Source organism: Columba livia, chromosome 5 (assembly GCF_036013475.1).
Source record: "Columba livia isolate bColLiv1 breed racing homer chromosome 5, bColLiv1.pat.W.v2, whole genome shotgun sequence".
Classification (NCBI taxonomy): Eukaryota; Metazoa; Chordata; class Aves; order Columbiformes; family Columbidae; genus Columba; species Columba livia.
This window is the reverse complement of record NC_088606.1, coordinates 58,830,186-58,855,360: the sequence shown is the minus strand read 5'-3', so window position 1 is coordinate 58,855,360 and position 25,175 is coordinate 58,830,186. Positions and strand designations below refer to the sequence as shown.

The 25,175-nt window shown below is 35.5% G+C and overlaps 1 protein-coding gene across 4 annotated transcripts in view; it reads right to left on the bottom strand.

The window, feature by feature from the left end:
* The window catches only part of USP47 (ubiquitin specific peptidase 47), a 59,444-nt gene that overhangs the window by 8,846 nt on the left and 25,423 nt on the right, over window positions 1-25,175 (bottom strand). For all 4 annotated transcript variants that reach the window (XM_065066169.1, XM_065066167.1, XM_065066168.1 and 1 more), the window contains 16 exons: window positions 24,452-24,531; window positions 23,448-23,597; window positions 17,248-17,343; window positions 17,005-17,157; window positions 15,309-15,476; window positions 12,822-12,953; window positions 12,019-12,095; window positions 11,656-11,711; window positions 8,361-8,473; window positions 7,356-7,460; window positions 6,138-6,345; window positions 5,555-5,670; window positions 4,385-4,504; window positions 2,416-3,193; window positions 497-672; window positions 238-318 (listed from right to left, as the gene is read on the bottom strand). In XM_065066169.1, coding sequence (XP_064922241.1) covers window positions 238-318; window positions 497-672; window positions 2,416-3,193; window positions 4,385-4,504; window positions 5,555-5,670; window positions 6,138-6,345; window positions 7,356-7,460; window positions 8,361-8,473; window positions 11,656-11,711; window positions 12,019-12,095; window positions 12,822-12,953; window positions 15,309-15,476; window positions 17,005-17,157; window positions 17,248-17,343; window positions 23,448-23,597; window positions 24,452-24,531 — 2,609 coding nt within the window. The remainder of the gene's footprint in view (window positions 1-237; window positions 319-496; window positions 673-2,415; window positions 3,194-4,384; window positions 4,505-5,554; window positions 5,671-6,137; window positions 6,346-7,355; window positions 7,461-8,360; window positions 8,474-11,655; window positions 11,712-12,018; window positions 12,096-12,821; window positions 12,954-15,308; window positions 15,477-17,004; window positions 17,158-17,247; window positions 17,344-23,447; window positions 23,598-24,451; window positions 24,532-25,175) is intronic.

Here is a 25,175-nt window from a genome sequence, read left to right as displayed (position 1 = left end):
ATACTGCACAAATAGAAACACTTCAGAGAGATATCGATCACATTCCAATTGTATACTTGGAACAGCATAAACAGAAATAATATGAAGTTCCCTTTCTAAATCCAGGAAAACTTGCAGGAAAATGCAGAGGAAAGAGGGACTTTGTTTTTTTTTCTCTCCAAGATTTCAGAGGAAAACCTTGGTCAAGGGACATATTAATATTTTCATTAATCAATCTTGAAATATTCCATGCCTTACCTCTGGCTCATTTATCAAAAGCTGATAGACTTTGACTCTGTATTCACCCTTCTTAAGGGCTCTTCCAAGTCTAATAGTTATCTAGAAGGCAAAAGGAGTATCTGTTAGAACCGATAACAAAATCAAAATCACATTTTGTAACACACTACCAAGACCAATGTAATGATTTAACCTGGTAAGTTAACTGGAATTGTAAATTATGGTTTTGTCTATATTGTACCAATATATTTTTAATGATTCAAAGTAACTTCTGAATAACCTTGTTGTCATCAGAAAATGACGAAAGTGTCTCATTCAGCCGAACACTCTCAAATTCTTGATTGCTGGCATAGACTCTGAAGACTTTGAAGTGAGAAGACGGAACTCCAACAAAAGGCTCCAGATGTTGCTTGAAGGCAGACAGGGTAATTCTTTTATCAACATGCACCACCAGCCCTAAGTAAAAATAAAAATGGCATGAAACACCACACCACCAAAAGAAAAAAGCACTCTAGTGTATTATTTCCATATATTCAGAAATACCATTTGCAACAAACTACTACTGAAGTGTCAGAATTACAGCCACATTTACCTTCTATCTGAGGGTGTTACTGTAACCTGTAAGAGCTTTGCTGTATTTTAAGTGTTCACAGGTAGATGCTCCTGGAAGATATCACAGTGCCAAACTGCCCTATTCTGCAAGCAGTTAAGCAGGGGAGCAAAGTGGTTTCTTCTCCATTTGGTAAGACAACAAAACGAGAATCAGATGGGGAGTTTGCAGATAATCCCACTACAGGTTTCTCCTGCCTCAAGGGAGGGAGGCAAGTGCTGCTGAGCTGGGGCTGGCCAGGCTCATCCCACTAAACCTTGATTTTTCTCCTGGCATTCAGGATTAAAAAGTTTGGTTAACTCTGTTCTGGAAGTTCTAGTCTAGATTAAGGGATTTTTTCATTAAATAATTTTGTAATTAAGGAAAAGCCACTCTAGTAATATGAAAGTCTGGAAAGTGAAGTGAATAGTTTATCTTTAGAAATTGTGTTTCTTAAGAACAAACTACAGTACGATTATATTGTGTCATGACACATTAGAATTAAATAATTGCTATTCAGACTATTTAACTGAATAAATAAGTTATTTGGATCATAAATCTGTTCATGTTGTCATACTAAAAATACCTAAACGCTTTCCCCTCAGGATAGTCATTTATATAGCATACTATGAAAGCGTCAAAATTACTGTCACAAATAATTCCTGCATCCAACTGGACTTACCAAAAGAGACAAACTGAACTAGTTCAAGATCAGCCCCAAAGAAAGATCCTTCCAGGCTAAAGGAGTAATTTTATTAGAACTTTAGTAGCTGCAATTAAACTTCTCTCTGGTTTTAAAAATTAAAATATTTATTAAAAAAAATAAAGAGTAAAATAGGTTTTGTTGATTATCTATTATTATTACATAAGGATTTATGAATTGACATGAAAACAAACCTTCGCCTTTCAAAATATTTACCTTATATCCTGCTATTCTTTAATTACTCTTCCGTTAGTTATAATACAATACACAGTACTGAGCACTGTTTACATTCTCTGTCTTTATGACCATCAATATGCTACTCAAGCTCCTGCAATGAACTTGTTTGGACATTTTCATGTCATCCACACATTTCATTGCACCTATTGTACTTTAGTCAATGAAAAGCAACAGTCTACTGATTTAAATGATCAATACCAAGTATATTTGAATTTTATTTACAGTCAAATGACTAGGAGTTTTCAGGCTTGTTTATCTAAACATTAACAGAATTACAGCTCTGTGAACCACAGTAAATAATTGAATTCTGAAACACGTGAATCATCATCAACAGATTCAACAATATTCCTTTCAGTGAGAGACAACTCAGCTTGCTCTCCAGAAAACACTTTCAATATAAGGAAACAGAAGTATCACAGAGGTAGCTGTTCATTTTCTTAAAAACAAAAAAGCAAGATGCTGTTCATGTAAGTAAACACTTACTACAAGATCAAAATTAGGCTAGATTTTTGCTGAATGTGATACCTGCCCCATCTTTGCACTTTCATTAGCTTTAAAATTGACATAATCGAGTTTTTAAATACTGTCATTAGACTTTTTAACACAGCATGTGAGTTAAACAGTAATAAAAGCTGAATTATTTTAAGGCACTTAAAAAAACAATACATACATTTTTGCCCTTCTCCTGAACCTTCGTCTGCAGTGTAGGGTTCTGACTTAAAGTACATATATTGTGCTTCTCCTCTGCTCTTGCCACTTTCATCGTATTCACTATCTGTTCCAGAATCTTCTTCCGCTGTGTCCCAGGTTTCTTTCTTCCCCTGATTTGCTTTTGATCGCCTACTACTTGTGATACTATGAGAATCAAGTCCATTAGCCAAGGGAAGTGGCGCATTGTCCACGTTGCATAAGGTGTCACTGCTGTGACTGGAGCTGAGGATGTCACTGTCCACTGAACTTGTGCTCCTGTCATTATTTACATCCGAATCCGATCGTTCCTCAGACTGCAGGTTTTCTGGATCAGAAATCTGAATTTGGTTTTCAAGTTCTCTGTTTTCTGCTGATGCTGAAGAGTCTATTTCATTTAAAGGTGATTCAATGTTTTCAAAATCACTGGCTTCTGTGCTTTTGCTGCTGTCCCCATTATCTCCCTCCTGCTGCTGCTGCAGGGACAAGCTTTTGAGTTTTTCGGTGCTTTCTTCCAGAATTGCCTCTACAGATTTCATACTACCTACAGGTCCTTTTACTCTTTCACAGGCTTCATCCAAGTTGCCTACATCTCCACTAGACTTCTGATAAACTGCTCGTCTAAATTGAGATCCAGGTGATTGCTCTGGTAATGAAACATACAGTCTGATTGTATTTGCATGACGATCCAAAAGTTTCCATAAATGAGAATCTGTATATGCCACATGACGATCTAAAGACTCTGAGCTTTCAATAAATACCTGAACATAAAATAAGTGTTTTATCATGTAGTGTTATTTTAAATAAAAATAAAAATAACAATAGCAAATTGAGCACACATTAGCAATTACGCCACTAAGAAACACCACCTTTTATAAAAAAATTAAAATACGTGGTCAAAAAGAGATAGCCTAAGGAGTCTGTAGATCAATAACTATTTCACTTTTCCTTATTTTCATATACATGTTAAGATTGGAGTGAACTGTAACCAGACCGACCAGCTGCAGTAAACACTTTTATGTTTCGAAGTGTATTTATGTATCGCTTCACATGCACCCTTCACCTGTGCACTAACACTAGTTATGGTAGTAAGGATCCCCACAACTACAGATGGGGTCTTTATTTTCTAGCATAGCATAATAAATAAGAAATCTTGAAATGCACACATAGGTAAGAAACAGCACAAATTAGTACACATGGGAACAAATTTCTCATTTCTCCTTGTCAGAGGCTATTGTGCATAGTGACAGGGCAAATGCAAAAGGGCTTCAAGTAACTGAGTAACAAGTTGACACCATTATTTTGCTCAGCTAAAAGCCATCAAAGCTGTCGCTAATATTTCTTCATCAAGGATAGCATGTTCTAGAGCTCACATTACAGAGACACAATATGTGCAAAATGTACTAAAAGATGTGATATAACTACTGTAGTAAAAAAGGCAATGCTATGGATGTTATTTAAGTACTAAGCTACTCCTTTTCTGAATAGATTACACAACTACTATTGAACCATTTACTATAAGTCTTTTTGGAAAAAAAAAATATAAATTGTCTTTTGCTGGGGGGAAATTTCCATAGTAGAAACTACTGAATTAAAGACAAAAACGCATCAAAAACTTGCTCTTAGTTTTAAAATTTGTTTCTTAAGAACACTGAGAGCAGGCACAGCTGTTAAGAAGGTTTAGAAAGCAAGTTAGGTGGGTTCCATAGTAATACACCAACCTTTGTTCCCTAAGAAGGACTGACTTTAAAAAAATCTTCACCGTAAGGTTGTTAACCTCACTATCATTTTAACCACTGAGTATCAACCAGGTGTCCAATTCTGAGCCTGCTCTACCTTGTTATGTATACTTGGTTTCATATACAGCCTATACATATGTCCACACCTTTTACAATGCAATGGTGAAGTCTACTAATGCATGAAATGAACAATATAAAAACCAGAGCATGTACCTTGTTACTTCTAAAGAAGCCTTCAGCTTTCAGTGTTTTGCTGGAAACGTTCAGAAGACGCAAGTCATTGTAGCAACGCTCTAACACTACCCGCATTGTTTCAGCGGGCAGGTGTGTGGCCTAAAATAAGACATTGAGAGTAAGGTAACATGCATATTATACATAATTTCAAACACTGGAACAAGTATTTAAGATTATTAATAGGGAAAGAACATTTGTTTATTGACTTATAAACTGCAAAAGACAACAAGGGGGAAAACCTCCCAAACATGTTCAGTCCCAGGTCCTTCCCACCATCCTTTGATAAAGTAGCAATTGTTAGTTTTTCCAAAAGGTCAGTAGTCTAAAATGGCTTGGCTTTGCCCAGAGTTGGCAAATGGTTAATGATCAGGAATATGATGAATTGGTCTTATTATTTAGGGTGTGAACCAACTGAAAAGAAAAAAAATTCTCAAGCATCAGGTTTTGCATACTGTTCACTTAATTCTTAATGAGATTTAATTCAAATTACTGAAAACACATTTCATAACAAATATTATGAAATTACACCAACCACTGAGCTATTTTAGACTGAACTGACCAAGTAATATGTCTGTCTGCCCATTCAACACACACAATAACATCCCATGGTTTAAGACCATGTAAAAATCGATCTGCATCTTAATATCAAGTGGTTGCTGGGATGAAAAGTGGGGTTTGTATGGAGAATGTAGACAGATTTGGATGGCAAATTGCAATTGCTGAGACCAATGGGGGAACTTACATGTTGGTTCAGTTCTACAGTAACAGTTCACTGGTTCTGCCACTGACTCGATACTCAGTGACCTGGTTCAAGGTATTAACTCAAAAGAACATGAACTTGACTCTTCAGATTGCCCAAAAAAAAGCTTACTATCTGGTAAGCTAGTAAGCAATATGGCCAGAAAGGGGCTCAGCTTGCACAAAAGCCAGGGCAGAACTCTGGATGGAAGCAAGAAGCAGACTGCTGCCTTTAGCAGCAGTGAGCAGACAGACAAACTCAGCTGAACAACTGACCCACCCCACTAGACATGAAGCACAGATTAACTGCAAAAGGTGCAGGTTCTCATTTTAGATATTTAAATCACAACACATTTTCAGTCAGAATGAATGAAAACTCTGCAATACAAGTCCTTAATGACTATAAATTACCTTTGAAATTAGCTGTTTAAATTCTGAAACTGTTTGATTCAAATAAGCTCGTATGCTTATTGGAGGAGCAACAGATTCAGTCTTCAGGTCAACTACGTGAACCTTTACCATGACCTCTGCAGGGAAGAGGAAAAAGAAAAAACCCCCCACATACATATAGATATATATACACATATATAGAGATAGATATACACAAAAGAGAGAATTCAACAGCCAAGGAAAACACACATACACTTGTCTGATGTAGTGAACAAGGGGTTGCATTAAATACATACAAACAGTAATGAATTTGAAAAGCAGTCCAATTGCAGAATTTCTTTTTCAGATCAATTTTAACACCAAAGAGGCTAAAACGTTTCACAGCCTTGACAAATTTTAGTATACCTTAGAACTCCAATTAAAAGCAAGTTGGCAACACAGCACAGTAGGTAGTTCTGAGTATTGGCTTTGTAAAATTTAGTGCAACAAAGTTTTTCTTTCATACATCATAATACAGTTCTACATTTTTCAAGTTTTATTTCCATGCCATCATGCAATATATGATTTCAGTCTACCCTTGTCCACATGCAATTACATGTCTTACCTCCAGGTTTATAGCACTGGAAAATTTGGTCAGGTCTTCTTGTTTCCAACAGTAAGTCAAACATGTACGTTGATTTGACACCTCCAAGTAATAAACCCATTGGTGTATCCTCTTCTCCTTCGTAAGAGCGTTCCAAGTAGTCATGAAACTCATCGTATTTGACAAGACGACAGCAATCCAAAGGAACAGCCTCTTCTAAATCCATTAACTAAATCATGCACACATACACACAGAAAACCCCAAAACATTTAATAATGGCTTACTTGTGAGTTTAGTCTTCCCCTTGTAAGCTAGAAATATCTCAGTACGTGTACATCCAGAAATCCTTCGAATTCACAAATTTCAATTTGGTTTTAGAAAAACATATGCATTCATCATACATATTATATACACGTGCATGCAATATACATGTTTTCAAAATATAAAGAGAAGCCTGCATCAAGATGTGGAGAAGAGGGACGTTGGTAAAGTACGTAAATAAGCACATGAAGACAGGTCCCAGAAGCATATTCAGAGGAACACAAAGCCTATCCATTATACCAAATGGTATCTTAGAGGCCTGAGGACATCGAATCCACTATCTCCTGTGCATCTCAAGGAGATGTTAACACATTCCAGACCTCTAACTGCCTTGCTGGTACTCTCCCAGCCACAGACACATATGGCAAGAACCAAAGACTACAAGAATAGATGTCTTCAACCTGTTTGTGGAAGGCAAACTTCACCATATCCTTTGATGCCCACTGATGTTACTGTATTAACTATACAGGAAGCTTCTTGAACGAATTCTCTTATTACATATCTAACACGACATATTTACTGCAATGCAAATATAAGGGTTCAGAATTATTTCAGCCTACTGAGACTACAGTGTACCTAACAACACTTCTCACTATCTGACTTTAAAATAAGGATATGTAAGATCATACTGCCTTTTAAGAGGGCAGGCGATATCATTCCAATCAGAAATTATCTGATGGCTACTAACAGAAAACTCAGTGAATAATCCCCAACAAAAACATCTCTTAAGAAAAACCCACAACACATCACAAAAAAATCCAAACCAACCCCAAAAAACAACTCACAAAAAGCCCCACAGCCAGCTCCTCAAACACATCCACAGCATCAGAAATTTAAAAACTGAAGATACACAACAGCAGAAAAAAAAAAAAAAAAATCACAACTAACAATTAAATTATTTTGTTATCTATAGCATACCTTGTAAGCTATTTCCACAGCTTCCTTCAGTGTCCTGTCCTTATGAACTTCTAATCTGTTCTCTATCATTATTTGTTTTGTAGGGTGCATGCAGAACAACTTTATCTATGAAATATGAAAAGAAGAAAAATTATCACGAAGGTATTTGCAAATACCTTTCATATTACAGTACTTTAACTTTACAACCCTGTGTTCAAACAATGTAATGTAAAAATACATCTTTAGTTCTACTCCAGCGACTGGACAGTTTCTTTTCAGCTGGTTACACAACACTAGATACAAAACCCCAAAGGCACAGTAGACAGGACATGTGTATGTATGTATATCTGTATCTTTCGCAAGGTAGGGTACCAACTAAAACATATTTAAACTGTAGGCATCTTGCAAATTCTCCAAAACAAAATGCACATGGGAATAATGAATGTGAAATTCCTTTTTCATATACAGTTACATATTTTGCAACCACTGAGAACCTTCTACTAAAATAATCACTTTATTCATAGGCAGACCAGCTGACTGTCATGCTTTTTAAGTCATGTCATATTTTGTTTGCTACTACTGAATCTATGGATCGAAAAAGATTCTGCTCTGTCTGCCATATAATTATTTTAAATTAGTTTAAGAAACATCATTTCACAAAGTAAAGAGCCACAATTTGAAGAGATTTAACAGTATGAAACACATAACATACAGCATTACATACTCTTTAGAATTCATTTTGCTGAAATCAAGTGACATCAGATCAACTGTAGTCCTGTTTTGGTACTAATACCAATTCAAATTCACAAGGAAGAGATGAACTCAAAAAATCTCTGGTGAATACCTCTAACAGATGCCTCCATTGTGTACAGCCTTCCAATAGGTGTACAATTCATTTTAAAGAGTTATTAATACCGACACACTTATCATTAAAAAGTCCTCGTATTGTAGTGAAAAATTACTATTTATTGTAGAAACATTTCTTACTAGAGATGTATTTTTACTTTATTCAGCAGAAATTCTAACCTTGCAAGTGTTCCGCTCAATTTCACGTTGCCTCTTTTCTTGTTCTTCCAGTTCTCTTTCTTTCTGTACCAATTGTTTAATATGCTCTGGATACTCATGTGCCTCAAGAAACTCTGCCAGTAAAAACAAAGCAACAGTTTACAAATTTTTTTTCATGGTGAGCAACATCTTAGGAACTATGGATATTTAACAGTTATCTTTCCTGCCTTCTTCCCCCCTTCTTCACCACCCACGTTTCCAACTATACTATGTCCTGTTCTCTTTTTAATTATTTAAATGAAACCAAAGTCAGCATTTATTCCCTCTAATTATACATCAGCAACATAAGAAAATAGTATTAGTGCAAGATTAATATTCCAGTATCAATAATGGAAGCTTTGCTGTTGTAAAGAAATACACTACGGCTGATGACTCTACTTGAGCCTGTTTGTGCAATAAAGGTAAAATGTGTTTTAGAAAGTGAATTAGCTGATAATAGAAGTCACAAGATATCACCAATACAATATACAATAAATATTGCACTTTATACAGATTAGTGTACTTCATGACATTTTGTTTCATTAAGAGAAACAAAACCAAAACATGCAATACTTCAAGCTACAAAAAAAAAATATAATCAACTTTCACAAATACAGTTGCCTTCCTGGTGCCCCTCCTATCATAAGGAATTGGGCAAATATTTTTTCAGATTTAAAAATGGGCTTGGCATGTTCAAGCAATCAATAGCAGAATTAAGTTTCTTCCTTTGCTTGTTGAGGAATTACCAATCACAGCACTTACAGGAAAATCTATTTCCAAAGACAGATCTTGACTCATATATATTGTCTATGGCTGCTGTTTAAGAATAAACTACGCACAATTTACATCCATTTCTTGTTCAGAATGAATAACACTGTTTCAAGGGTTCAAATATTGAAACTATTACTTTTTGTTGCTCTTAAGACCTACTACTATATCAAGTTGTTGCTAAAAGGCTTTAACAGTATCCTTCTTGTGTTGAATCCGCTTCAAAACTGTATAAAGCATCTACTTAAGATACTGTTAAATTATAAACCAAATAATATATTTTTATAACTTTACTGTCCCCTGTATCATGAATTCTCAAAGAGAAGCCAGCAAAACTGATTTTGTGAGATACTTGTTTTTCCCCCTCCCTATTTCCTCAAAGAAAACACAATTGTTAACATCATGGAGAAAATAGTGGAAAAGTAAAAGAAAAAAAAAGTAGAAAAGTAGAAAACAACATGTGTGAATGTATTCCATGTATGGTGAAATAGATTGCTACTAAAAATAAACGTGGTTTGTGTTTATTAGGATGTTGAAATGACATGACAAATTTGCTCCAAGTATCATAATACGCTTTTTGGAATATATTGACAGAGAAGTAGTTCAAGTCTACTTTTCTTAATTTTAGTATTTTTAAAAAAATAAAATTTAGTATAAGCTATGGGTTTTTTTATAGTTTGTATTCCGAATAAACACTAAAGATTGTTTTACTCAACCTTGTATTGCTAATTTCATTCCACATTCTTGCTAATAGTCATCCTCAGTTTCTCAGAGTGGAATTAAAACTTTACGCCAAAAGAAGTAGTTAAAGGAAGCAGACAACTACCCTTCTCCCTCTTACAATATTTACAGCAGCAGAATTAAGACAAACAAAATGTTATTTTCAATGATCTTTATTCCATCCTCCACTGGACACATTACAAGCTAGTGTGTTACAAATTCTCTGAAGCATGCAAGTCTTTTCCACGCTTGCATACTCCTGAAAAATAGTGAGAATGCCCCAAAATGAGCTACACAATGTGAGGTGCCAAGGGTTTCAATTGTGACGTTCTATTTTGTTAAGTAATACATATTTTCAGTTTACCAATTAAGAGTAAAATAAATCCAGCTATCAAAATATTCACCCTACAGAGGATGATTTTCAGATTCTCAAGAGCTTGCATCTGTTCTTCAGGACACCAAACCTCCTGAGCATTTAGTGAAGGAAAAAATACTAACAATGAAAAAAAAAAGAAGAGGAATGCAGAGGTACTGGAGGCTTTGTACCTGCCTTTGAAAGTTCATGTGGCTTCTCATCTGCTCAAGCTATTAGGAAAAATTATTCACAGACTAGATTTTTTTAACGCGCTTCAGGGCATTAAAGTTCTGACAATTAAACTATATACACCCCAAAAACAATCTACATGATCTATCAGCCTAACTTCAACCAGGCTGCAAACTGACATGTTTCCCTTTGTAAGGGCAGACTACTGAATTGTTCCTGTAAGAAAAACTACATACATCTTTTGATACTGCAAGCAAATTAATCTCTGGCTGAACTGAACCAAAACACTTGATTCTTCAACGCACACAGCTGATGAGGGTGAGTGTAGCCAGTCACTGCCCTTCTGGTTTCCTTTCTACAGCTGCACTTCTAACAAGGGATTGACAAGAAGGGGAAAAATAGCAAATTAACATGCTTCCTTCTATCTTGAAATTAGTTTAAAAAGCTCTCTCAAACTTTCATTTACTGCTACATCATTTAGGTGTGATCAGATTTTAAATTATAAACATTAAACGTTTTCAAGCAAATTATAATACAGTATTATCTACAACAGATAAATCCTGGAAGTCTACAGTTATTACTAATCTGATCAGTCTAAGGCCCTATGAAACTAGCCAAAACTGGAACGAAGCCTCCAACCACACATTCTTGTTTTGAATCAAAACAGAATCTTCATTTTCCGCTGTATCATATTTTCAAGATGAATCAACCTGTCAACATGGGACCAGGCATCCTCTGAGCCTTGGTGAACTCAGCGATGAAGAGGAGACCGTAACATCCAAAATTTGTTTCTGACTATACAACTTACAGTATATTGTCTCACTTCCTAACTGAAACACAAACAACAAGGGCTGCTTATAAACTGTAAAACTTTGTCATTACAAAGTTCTTACAGATGAATTTTAAAAAATTTTTTTAGTCCACTATAAATCATAACACTATATAGCATTAAATTATAGGTTATTCAGTATCACTCAGTATGTCTGTTTTTCATTTCCATGATATCCAAAATACTAAAAAGTTAGAGAATTTATTTTGTGATGACCTTCTAATGATGCATAAAGGTTTCCTATAAAAACAGTATTGAAAAGCTACAAAAGAAGGCTTCCTATATATAAGTTACTTTAGCTTACCCTAAAAATACCAACACCACCATCCTCACAAAAATTAGTACACATCGCATGCAAAACATCTCCTTATTCCACAACAGAATCTTACTAATTAAGAACTGCAAAACATACTTACTTGCATTTCTCGTTGGATCCTTCAGTCTATATATAAGCATGTATGCATTTGTGGAGCTGGTGGAGAAAAGAATAGTTATCCAAATTTAGCAGATAGCAGGGCAATACTGACTTAAAAGTTGTTTTGTTTGTTTCAGTAAGGATCTCTGTCCTATATATTTTGGCAATACACTAACCAAAAAGGATTTTCAAAAATAAATATCACATTATTTTATGACCTGAAACAGTAGTCGGGATAGTTCTTACAACTATTTGAAGCCCCTATCAATTTTAAGCTAACACATTAAGCACAGGCATCTTGACCATTCATTTGATTATGTTAAAACACCATCAGAAAGAAAAGTAATATTACAGTACTACTAACCTAGCAAAAGCACTGGAATAATAGCCTCTGCTTCCGGAAGATCCACCATATGTTTTCTTAATATCTTCCTGAGTTATCTAAGAGAAAAATCAATTTAATGATTATTTGACAAACTTGCACTAAGAGAGATGCATTTATTCTCATTAGAAAAACAGCAGCATTATATAATTAACATACAGTATTAATAATTTTAATTTTAAAAAGTATTTCTGCTTATCTGCTGACTGAAAAAAAAAGTTTCCAAGTGACTTGTCTTTTCATTTTACATTGAATGTAAATGTTTTTGGTTTTGTTTTTAAAGTAGGAACTTCCTAGAAAAACACAGCATCCAGGTTCTTGACTGCAATAATGCTTATGGATACATGAAACACCTGAAATGCATCAGCAGGACAGGTCTAACAGCACAACCTGAGTTGTAACAGATCTACGAACATACTTTCCTATGCAAGAAGTGTTCCTCACATGTATAAGAAGGCAAAATTCTAAACCCAGCTTGGTCTGTACATGAATAAAGGCTTCTTTATGAACCACCTTCAGCATCAACAACAAACACTCCTCCCCCCACAATGCACAAAACCCCATACATACATTTTTAAAACCCCTAGAAATCAGTTAAGCTAATGAGTGAAACGTATGTATGTGGCAGCATATTAGGATGAAAAGATGAAACAAAGTAAATGCTTGAAATTCACACACACAAAACAAATTTCATTACATGCAAGTGAAAAATCACATGCAAAAAGAAACTTATTAGCACATCTATGAGTACACAAGATAACAATAACAACAAAATGTATTTTTACCTTGCTAACATGCTGATCATTAAAGCTGTACCACTGGTCATCACTAAAAGATTTTATACAGGCATAATAATGGCCACCAGCAGCACTTCCAGAATGAACCATAACAGAAAAAAGCTCATACAGTAAAGAACTCTGGGGAGAGAGGAAAAAGGTGTGACATCTATTAAGTAAGGAAAGGGTAACCAAATGGTGATTTTTAAAAGTTTTAAAACAATTCCACTAACCCAAATACACAAAGTTGTATGTTACTAAACAGATGTATCTAACAAAAATGCATTACTGCAATAGACACTGAACAAAATCAGAGCTCTTGTATGCTAAACGTTACACAAGAGTATGTGATAATGGAAATAAAGAGGAATTTCCCCTTTCACTAGTGGAAAGAGAGAGAAAATACCAAATCACTTCAGAAAAAAAAAAATCATGGAAATATTTTTCAACTGGCTTAATGCACTACTGTTACTTCTATTCTGTATAAGCATTGAACTCATTCACTCTTAGCTAGATAGGTATTAAGCATTATATGCACACAAGAAGAAAAAATAATGAGGAAGTCGCCCACAGCTACAAAGTTTAGGCATATTTGCATTCCTGAAGACTGCTTTTGGCTCCCTTATGTCTATTGTAAACCAGCAACACGTCATCCAACGCATATCAGCACTCTGCATTAACGCCTCTCATACCACCCTGAGTTTGCTGTCATAAGCTTCTATTCTCATAGATAAAAGGAAGGAAATAAAGGGTACTAAGGACGTGCCTTCAATGTGGTATATACATGACAAAATAAAACTGAACAATACTGCCTCATGCAAGTGTTACAAGAGTGAAATATTTTTAGGTTATATAGAGGAAATGCTCTGCAACTTCTTAGCATCCATTATTAAGATATCCAAAGCACAAAGTTAACAACATGGTTTGACAGCTAGCTTCCCTTGAGACCAGGTAGTATGAATTAGCTGGTGAAAATATTGTCAATAGCAGGACAGAACGTTTGCATTACTGATACATTATGATACTCTGTCCCTGTTTCAGTCAAGTGACTATTAATTTATTTCTTTTTTTTTTTTTTTTTCAGCTAAGATTGACAGTATTCTGAACGTTTATGAAAAAAAACACTCTCAAATGGTTTAGGCTAAATGTGAACAGGGACAGATGTGCAGATTAAAAAAAAAAAAGTCAGCCTTTAAGTATTTATGAAAATAATAGTTACAGCCAAACAGCTTCCTAAGAAGTCTGAATAAAAGCTATAGGCCAAATTTCAGATGAGATCACCAAATAACAAAACATTAAGTACACATTGTATACATTACCATAAAACTGAAGGGTTTTGATTCATTTTGTACTGGCAAGACAACTCAATCATGTTTCTCGAAGATCTCTGTGTTCCACAGCAGAATGACTGCTATCCTAGACTGACTTGCTGCTCAATTCCTTTATATTAACTCAAGCTGACCGAATAAATATTTAATGTTCAGACCCATGGCCTCACCTATATGACCATTTTTATAAGGGCATGAAACAGATGGCAGAGACTGATCAAAACTTTCCAGTCTTCCACTAAGCTTCAAGACACTTTTAAAGCCAAAGCTAGTAAGGCCTTTGACAGTTGGCCTCAAAGAAAAACACTGCATGACACAAAACAGTCTTCAGTTGGAGATTCTGCTGCCAAAACAAGTTATCTGGGAATTCTCAGTCTGACAAGCTGGGAAGACCTTTATTTTCAGGTGACTTCCAAATCAGTTGCATGCTTGCCTTTGCTGTAGGGGGGGATTGGACTAGATGATCTTTTGAGGTCCCTTCCAATCCCAAACATACTGTGATACTGTGACAGTGTCAATTTTTGGAATTTGAATAAAAACATACACACTCACACCCTCACTCCAGCCTCAATATCAGAATTAATTATACTTTTATCATTTACATCTGTGAGGGGTTGATCCTGGCCAGTAACCACACACCCACCCAGTCACTAGCTCAAGTGGGATGGTGAAGAGAATCAGAAAAGCAAAAGTGACAAGACTTGTGGTTGGAGATCATGAAAGCTTAATGTGAAGGAAATATGAAAAAAAAAAAAAAAAGATGCAGTGATGCAAAGGTATTACCATCTCCCACCAGTGGGAGGCCAACACCCAGCCAGTCTCTGAGCAACAGTGACTTTGGAAAACCCCAGTCTTTTACTGCTGAGCATGACATTACATGACAGCGAATATGGCACAGACAACCCTCCAGCCAATTCAGGTTAGCCACCCCAGCTATGTTCCCCTTCCAGCCTCTTGCCTACCCCTGACCCTCCTCATTACATGGACAGAATGAGAAGGTGAGAAAGCCTTGGTGCTATGCAACACTGTTCAGCAAGAGTTAGCACCCTGGTGTTCTATCAACACTGCTTCAGTCACAAATCCAAAACAAAGCACCCTAGGGGCCGCTATGAAGAAAATGAACTCCAACCTAATCAGATGCAGTACAACATTTTTTTTTAAAACATACCTTTTCATTGCCAGCTTTAGAAATTCTTTCGGCTGCACTATTGCTTTCAAGGCAGATTCCTTCATCAACTCCATCGTCATTAGAAAAGTCATTGCTCATCTGATCACTGTGACAACTGCCTTCATTTTCAGCTCCACTATCAGTGCAACTCTCAGTCTGAGGAGATTTCTTAAAAATAAGAGATACTAATATTACACAACATTTAAAGTTACAAGGAACAAGAAATAATACCTTTGTGAAATGAAAAAATTCCAAGGTTGTAAACAATGAAACTCCTCAAAAACCAAGAGACCTCTGCAATTCAGCATCGAAAACAGACTTGTTCCCGTTAGTACCCTGTTTTCCCAAAAACAAGACCTAGCTTGATTTTTCAGGATTTCTGAGGATGCTTGAAATATAAGCTCTACTCCAAAAATAAGCTCTAATTACAGTTAATAAAAAAAGTAAAATTAAATAGTGCCCAGGCAGCTATACACCTAAAAAAGTAAGCATCTTTTAGAGCAAAAATATAAGACCCTGTCTTATTTTCAGGGAAACAGGGTAACTGCCTTCAGTCCAACTCTTAGATCAATCTTTTCTGGTCTCATGTGTAACTGAATGGTAATTATCTGGTTTCATACTTGATGAGATTGTATCTTTCAGTAGCCTATTCCATTTACAAGTTAATTCAATTAAACACCTGGAGGTCTAATACCAGATAACAAATCCTATTGTAACATAGCCCTGTTAATGAGAACTGATTTGACTGGAAATATTCTCATCCGCAGTCGAAGATTTTCTCCATTTCAACTCACTGGACAGAATCAAGGTGTTACAGTAAGATTGATTACTGTTCTATTAGCATAAAAGTGTGATGTCAACACTACTATGAACACAGTTCAGTTTGTGCAAGCCAGTTTATCCATCTGTTATCTGATCCTCTTTCCTCTGGATAATTCTTTTCATTTTCTGACAGTTAATTGTGTTTCAAGTCCTAGTCACTCAGATCAATCTTCATTCTCATTTCTCCCCCCCAGTAACACTTTGAGGGATATCAAGTTGCTTAAATGGCATAATTTTATCATAAAACAAAGGTTTGTACAGAGTCAGAAAAGTCTCTCCATGTGCATATCAATGCAGTATTTATATCACTACAAGCTAGTGAAGTAACAATGTTTTCAGGAATGGAATTTGAGGTATAAGAATAGTCTTTCATGAAGAACGCACATCAAATACCTTTTGGTGAATGTAATTGCACAACATGAATTTTGACCCAAACCAGAAGGGTTAAAAGACAGAAAAAATGCAAGTGAAAAACAAAACTTTTAAAATCTCGCTTCTGCAGCATATACAACATTGTAAGTCAGAGGAAAGGAATTAATGATTAATGTTTTTTGGGCTAAGTTCAGCATCCAGAGTTTCAAAACTTTACACCATCTCTTGTGACCAAAATAGGTTCAGACACAAGTTTAAGAAATATGCTTCATTCTGGATTTGTAGTATGTGCAGAAGCCCCAAGACTTGTGCTTTTAGACCACTCATGTGAAGATGTAAGAAATCAGAAACAGCTTCTTTATGGAAGCATGGAAACCCTATAGTAATTACAGAACATGCTTCTTTTTCAATATAACAAAAATCCAAATGGATAGATTTTAAAACTTCAAATTAAAACACTTCAAGAAAGTTAAGGAATTTTCTCTGACACCAAACACGTTACCTCATCTTCAACATCAATGAAGACACTCATGTCTAACTCCTCAGGAAAAGTCATACGATCATTGAGTTTAATTCTGTGCATAGTGGTATAATCAAAGTCAAATCTCTTCAGCTGCAATGTCAGCAGATATGGAAAATGCAAGAACCGCAGACCCTAAATGAAGCAAAGACAAGATTATGCTACCGCTGTCAGGATTGGTATTTACCAAAAAGTAATTTTGCAAATGATCTGGACAGTCTTTACCTTCCTTGCGTCGCATTTCTTCTTGCATCGTTCACAAAAATACTGATTGGGGCCATCAAGAATCTCAGGCTGAATGAAAGCATGCAGTGCTTCTTCCTGATAATAAAAAGATGTTACCTGATTTTTAAAGAATGTTTACTATGTAGGTATAAATCAGAATGAAAAATCTACAATGAGATTGCAAACACACAGAAATTAATTAAATCTACAACCAAAATGCAATTGACTTAAACTTTGATACAGACACATAGCCAAGAAAATATTAAGAGAAACCAACCCTTCTATGCAACCCAAGGTCAAACAGTCAAACCACAATTACTGCTAATGGTATTTCATTCAGTATTTGATGAATCCAAATTGTCATTATTTTAATAAACATACAATATAAAATGACTTTCACTCCTGTTATCTTGCACATCACATTTAGTTACGTCTGCTCAGTCAACTGCTGTGAAAACGAGCTGATTTTTTAACCCTGCTTTGGCCCTGTTCTCCTAGAATTCTGAGATGGTTCTTCTGCATTTCAAGAGGAGATTTTCCCCACAGATACCATCTAATAATTACCGGGGTGAGCGGTGACAGGAAAAAAATGTTACTCAGTTCCCTGTCTGAAGACAGCCTTAGTCCCACTCCACAAAGGCACTTAGGAAACTACATTTGAAGATACCACTTTTAAGTGAAAGGTGGGAAAGGATAGAGGGAGACTGAGCTTTACTCCCAAAGGAGTGAACACCAGATATGGCCATCTCTTATAAAGACAGAACCAGCTTCCTAACGCAAACCTTGTGAGGCAGCTGACTAGTAACTGGAATTTTGTCCTGACAGCTGCCTAAAAGTTTTGTCAATAATGCTTAAATCCAGGAGTTTAACAATTTCTACTTTGCTCTTCTCTACAGCAAACAATATTCAAAATACAACCAAACTGATCACAAGTCCTCTCTCTAACCTAATTTGCAACAATGATACTGCACATAAGTTGTACAGACTTGAGAACAAACTTGTTCAAACCAAGAATACTGAGATGGGTTCAGTGAAGAATTTTACCCAGAGATTTCAAGTTAAAACCTTGAGCCCAGCGAGCTTGCAAACCAATAGGCTCTGGGTTCCTGAACTCCACGTGGAACCCAGAAGTTCTCCGTTCACCTATGGAGGTGAAAACAAATACAACTTGCGAGTTTTGACATTCAGTTTAAAGCAAATAAGACCAACAGAAACACTGTTTTTTAAAGCGTCTTCTCTTATGAAGGACTGTAGCCGTTCCCCAAAATCTGAATATGTAAGAAAGGGCTTAACTGGCCAGAGTAAGCTCACCAGTTGTAAGGCAGCTGGCACAGAACTTAAGATTGCTGTCTAAATCATGTTGTTTCATAAGTCACATTTTGGGAGGAAATCAACAATATGCCAAGTTCTTCAATTCTTCCCTTCTCCTTTCTTTCTGAGAACTCAGGGATGTGGCAAGAACAACAATAAAACAAAAGCTCTGTTGCTGTTCTAGGAGAAAGGACTTCTTTAAAAAGGACCGTATTCCAGGGGACATCTACTCACAAACAAAAAATGTGCCGAATACGACAGAACAACTGTACATTGAAGGCAGTCATCTCACTTTACCATTTTTGGATCTAGCCAGAAAAGCCTTTGAACAGCCCTGAAATCACAGTTCTTAGGAAAAGAGACTCTCTAGACATGTGGAAACATTTTGGACTCTGAATTCAACTGTCTACATATTTACTTCCTAAACACTACAGAGGCCGAGTTGCTTTTTACTCAAGGGCAACAAATACCTAATATTTAGTGAGATTATACACTGAAATGTGAGGAATCTCATCCTAAAATACAAGAAAGAAAACTAAGCAAGTTATAACCCTGCTTACAAAGAAAGCAGAAGGAACAGATTACTGCACTTTGACTATTCTGTAAACTAGTTAAGGAATTAACATTCAGAACTATTTGAATGAAAGCAAAAAAGTTAATAACCAACACAGAGAACACGAAACTTAGAAAACATCACATGATGCTATCTCTTACGAATCAAATGCCAGTTAAGACAATACAAATACATTAATTCCAACTTTTTTCTTACAATCAATGCATTATGTGAATATGAGTGAAGGAGAATATATGAATGATGAGAGATAAATTATTATGTAATGCTTATGTAGACTCATGTGATGTGCAATTTAACAAAGAAATGTACTATAAACTTTTACATATGGAAGAAAATTAAGATCCTTCAGACCCCCAAAACTGAATGAAATATCATTACATTGCTCTTGTGGTTTCACTGCTTACCACACATAGTGAGCTGTGCTCTGAAAAACCTGATTAAAACTCTTGAGAACTCCATTATTTTTGAGCTATATGGACATTCACCTATTTTTTTAATCCTTGTGTAAGGAACATCACTGTTCCTCAGGTCTATTCATTTGTGTCTCTGTCAGTTTTCTTCTATATAATCTTTACACCAGTTAATTTTGCTGACTAGGGTGTTTCTTACTAAAATTCCTATTCTAATGCAGTTCACCATTTTCTACTCTGACAGTTTACTCAGCAAAACCAGTAACAAAGCTTCTACGCTGTGCACCCTATCAGATGACATCCCACAGTTTTGTCCAACTCTAATGTTACCTTTGAAGTTATCTTTGAAGAAGGAACTATTATGTAGCCTTTGAGCTCCTAAGCGCTTCCAACATTCCCAACACACACTTCAAAATATACCATAAATGATCAAGTAATATGTTAGTATGACAAAGGCTATTTAAACTTTTATAGTTCACAGAATCAAAAGAACAATATAGGCTGAAAGAGGCTTCTGAAGATCAACTAATCCTAACTCTCTGCTCAGAGCAGGTCCAACTTAAAAGCACATTGCTCAGGGACTTGTCCAGTCAAGTTCTGAGTATATCCAGGTTTTAATTCTGACTTTGAGATTTGTAACATATAGCATACTAAAATTCCAAACCAAACAGTTTAAACTAATTATCATCTGGGTTAAGACAGGCACTTAGGACACACTTCTTCACAAAAATGCTTTGTGATACAGTCAGTAGTTTGACAGGTATCTTATGCAAGCATTTGTGAATGTGCAAATTTGTCAAACCTGTGAACAGGAGCAGGTTTATAAAAAGTCACATGAAAAATAGCAATTTGGTAAAACAGTTCTTGGGAAAAAAAAACCCAAAAAGAAACCCAAAACCTAGAAACTAAATGCCATCGCAGATTTTCAGAGCTCATCTAGTTTTCCCATGTCCAAAGAATAAGCTCAACTGAAAATAGAAGACCTCATTGTTACCAATCTATTTTTAAAAAGTAAATATCATATCATCCATACTCTAACTGCCTTCAACAGTTTTAGTTTGGCAATGACACCACAAAGTAAGTTTACACAGAACTCCAAAATAATTTCTGCCCAAAAAAGGTCTATTTGTACACTCACACCATCAATAAAAAGGCTAACATACAAAAGAAAACTAACAACACTTAACCAAACAGAACTGCTTGGTACATCTCCAGAATACTTGTGTTATTACGAGTCTTATGGTATTAGAAAGCAATTTCCACTGCTTTCTAGTAACATAATTTCAGCATGCCAGCTAGCTGCCCATCGCGTCTACTCTTCCCTCAGCTGTTCTTCATTTGCAAAACATATAGCTTATGTCTAATGCTGTTAAATTCAAGCATCTATCAAAAATACACTAGCACCAACAAAAACCAGAGTGTGAATTGCTGCTCTGTTTACCTCCCTGAAATAAGCGATACGTTTTTATGTCTATATTTCTACTGACCTCAAGAAAAGACTGATTTAGCTTTTTTTTTTAAACCGTTCCCTTGAACAATACAGAAGAGTATAAGTACTTTGTCAGAAACTACCTTGAGATACACACTGACAAGATCTCAGTGCCCCAGAGCTGCCCTAATGAGTCTGTAGCTACGTAGTGTAATTCCATTAACTTGGGGGATGGAGGGAGGAATCCAAAAAAAAATAATTCAAAATGCAAACCTTGAAAACACACTACAGAATTTCAGATTCATTCATATTAGGAGATAAAGAAAGAGTAACATTATCCTTCCCAGTTCTTCAATGTTTCCATGTATTAAGAAGTAATACATACATATTTATAGGTAAACGCAACATTTCAGGTATCTACATTTTTTTGGTAGTACACAATGTCGAACAGTGGGATAATACACTTTACGTGGCATTCTACAGATTAACCTTACTTAAAGCTCATACATCCATTCTCTCTTATTAGAAAGTAATGGAAAATCACTTACCTCTAACTAGAGTTCTTTGAAGGTAGTATCCTCCTTAGATCCCCTATCTTGGGTTGTGTCGCCTGCTGCAAGTTCCCTCAGGAGCTGACTAGCAAGGTCTAAAAAGTTTTACATTCCCTTCTATAAGCCCTATTAGCGCATGTGTGAAGTTTTTGATTTCTCACTTGTACCCTTTTACCTACACCTACTAAATCGCTATCATCTATGGATCAATGGAGGATACTACCTTCAGAGAATTCCATTTAGAAACAGGCGATTTTTCCCTTCTCCAAAAGCAAGTATCCTCCATATCTCCCCACTGTTGAAAACTACAAAACTAAAAATTACATCTGCTATAGATAAAACAAATGCAGGGTGGAGAATCAACTGAATATAATCAGCATATGAATTTTAAAAGCTCAAAAATTGAAGCATTAATACAAATTGCGACCATGTAACTGTGTAACAAAAAACTGTTTTCTTCAATGTAGTAAACCCAGTAAATGCTGATTTACAGGAGAAATATCAAATACTACTAAAAGTAATCTGATATTTAAATTCTTAATTGTTAAAGCTTTCTGTATTTTTACAAAGGTGGTTTTTTTAACATTCCACTATAGACTTCTCTATTATGAAAAAAAAACCAATTTGAGACACAAGTACAATGCATTGTTACATGCAGAATACAACTGCATGAACGGAATAGTTTTCATTACTTCAATAGATCAGAAAACTCTCATTATTGAATAAGAATGACTATAAAAATTTTTGGTAAGGAATATTTCTAGAAATGAGTTTTAAAAGGTGAAAAGGGAAACCATCTGTGTAAAAGATCGATCTGTATCAACACAGCTTAAATTAGCCGGATAGTTCTAAAAATGTTAATGCAATCTTTAAAAGAATTCAAAGGACTTAACTTAATTTGAATCCTTTTTGTGAGACTAATGTCACTCATCTTTACTACTTCTCAAGATTGGTATTTAAAGTTCTAAAGTTTGTAGTACTTTGAACATACACTGCACTTTAACCTAATTCTAACAATTCTTTTCTTAACAGAATTACTGTTAAGAACTATGGATTATTATTGCTCAAAAATATTGCTAACTGACTAAATACAAAAGGAAAACTATTTTATATATAATAAGTAATCCTGGTAAGCCAATTACAGAACAAGTGCTTGTTTAAAACAACCTTTACTGAAAGAATTGTTTGATGTATTCCTTCTCCCAACTTCATCCATAGCACAGGTATTTAAAGCCACAACAGTGGAATTTCACAGTTTGTAATCACTTCTTTTCAGGGGGGGTGGAAAAATAAAATAAAGAACTTCCACAGATTTACTAAGCAATATATATGCTTGCCAACATCAGTAATGCTGGAGCAGAAGTGACCAAGAACACACATGTACAATAGGATTTTTTATTATCATTAAATCGCTTGTTAAAAGCATATGGTATTTGAGAAGTGAACTTTAAAACCCACAGCAACAACATGGCAATTAAATAAAAATTTTAAATCACCATTCTGTTGTTTCACTAAGACCTTCAACAATGCTATGAAAATTTAGCAGATGTGCCAATAAAGAGAACAACTCAAATAAAACTTAGTGATCTCATAAAAATATCTCATGTAAATGGTGAAGATTGTATCAGGAAGAAAATAATTGATTACTGCAGCCTTAAGGCAATGAAGTTGCATTTCCCCATCCCTTATACATGCACCAGTAGGACTCATTGAAGGGCAAAAGAAAAAAAAGAACAAAACAAAAAATAAACCAAAAAGCCAAAAAAAAATCTTCTAGAACTTGCTAGCTGGTTCACTGCACAAAGACGAACACCCCAAGATGGAGTATCTAGGATGATACTTACCATGTAACAAATTATACCACTGTCGCATTATGTATTCTATGTGTGTATGGATGCACTATTAGTCAGCATAATAGTACACACCACGCTAGCAAACGCCTGGCTGGAGCCGTACGGCCGGATCACCAAAGGAATATCCAGGTAAGTGTCGATTCTCCAGCCTTCATAGCCACATTCTAGACACCTTACATAGTCCTTCAGTTTGCCTTGATACAGCTGATTTATAAGATCGGCCTAAAACAAAGAGATATTCAACAAAGCTTCAAACAAATGAAACAGAACATTTTTACTTTCTTTAGTTTTACAAGAAAATGCCTTTTTAAATTAAGTCTTAATTGCACAGCTACACATTTAGAATACCATTCCCCAGCAGGACATCCACTTCTTGATTTCTTGTTTTCCCCAAATGAGCTTCTGAAACCACGTTAAGTTTCACAGTGTATTGAACAGTCAGGTCTTAAGAGTGACTAGAAAACTACCCAAATTAAAGTTTATTTTTTGAAACCAAGCCTGACCTTGCAGACTTGTTAACACTTGATACTGCAGTCCCTCCCTGTATCTCCAGAAGTAGGAACACAAAGATAAATGTCATATTTACCAATCTACAGATCTGAAAATTGGCCTACAACAAGCTGACCACATGCCAGAATATAGCGCGTGTTCCAAATACATTACTAACTTTCTCCTACATTAGAAAAGCGCGCTTGCGCTTCAAGAGCCCTCAATGGAGCCTAATAGATACTGACAGCAAGGAACCTGTCACAGGAGTTACACAATCACTTGCTGTTCTTAACATAAAGTATCCAGAGTTCAGAATATTCCACTCTTAACTGGGGGAGGAACACCTAAGCAACACACTTCTGAAAGTTGTACATTATAGTAGCTTGACTATTGCATTAAACACAGAAATTGGTAACCATTGCAGACTTTCAATAACCTGGTATTTAAAACTCAGTTAACATCTGTCACACTCATCCTTAAAAATAACCAAAACACCAACAAACACACACACACAAAAACAAACAAAAAAACCCCCCACAACAATACCACACTGCTGAACAAACAGGAGAGACTTTTTATACGCTTACCTGCTCCGTTTGCTTCCATTTCTGCTCCAAAGCATCAAACATGACTCTACAAAGCTCCTGCACATCATGTTGCTGCCATGCTGTTAAAAATTGAAATCAATCTTAATTAATTCTGTTAGCAGCCCCAATACTAACTGTAATCTGAAAATACTTCCTAAAAAGCTATCAATTTGTTTAAGTATGCACCTGTTTACTACACTATTCACTATTGGGCCAGTGTTCAATTCCACAAGCAGCTGCCTCTCAAGTTAAGTCAGAAAAACAAGCAGCCGGCTTGCTGACAATGCTTATACATAAACAAGAACTGCGTACACAAGCAGGAATATATAAAAAAATACAGAAATGCTAATATGCATTGTTTTAAGATAAACTGGTTCTGACTTATTTCCCACTTTGCACTGATTCTCTGAAACTCAATTTTCAACTCCTTATCCTCATGTGATTACTCCAAGAAAAGTTAGCAGGTTATGGGGCAAAATTACACTATTCAAGTGTCAAAAAGACAAACAGTGTTTGATTTTATGCAATTATCCATATTATTTTCTACTTAAGTGGAAACACGAGCATTTGATAGTTGTGATTCAAAACAGATGCAAGTTTCTCATAAAGAGCTACTTCTTTAGAAAAAAATAACAACTGTAATGATAGCTTAACAACAAAAAAAACAATGCTTTTTACTTTACTTTAACAGCCGAAAACTCACAGACGTAATTGCTTTAAAAAT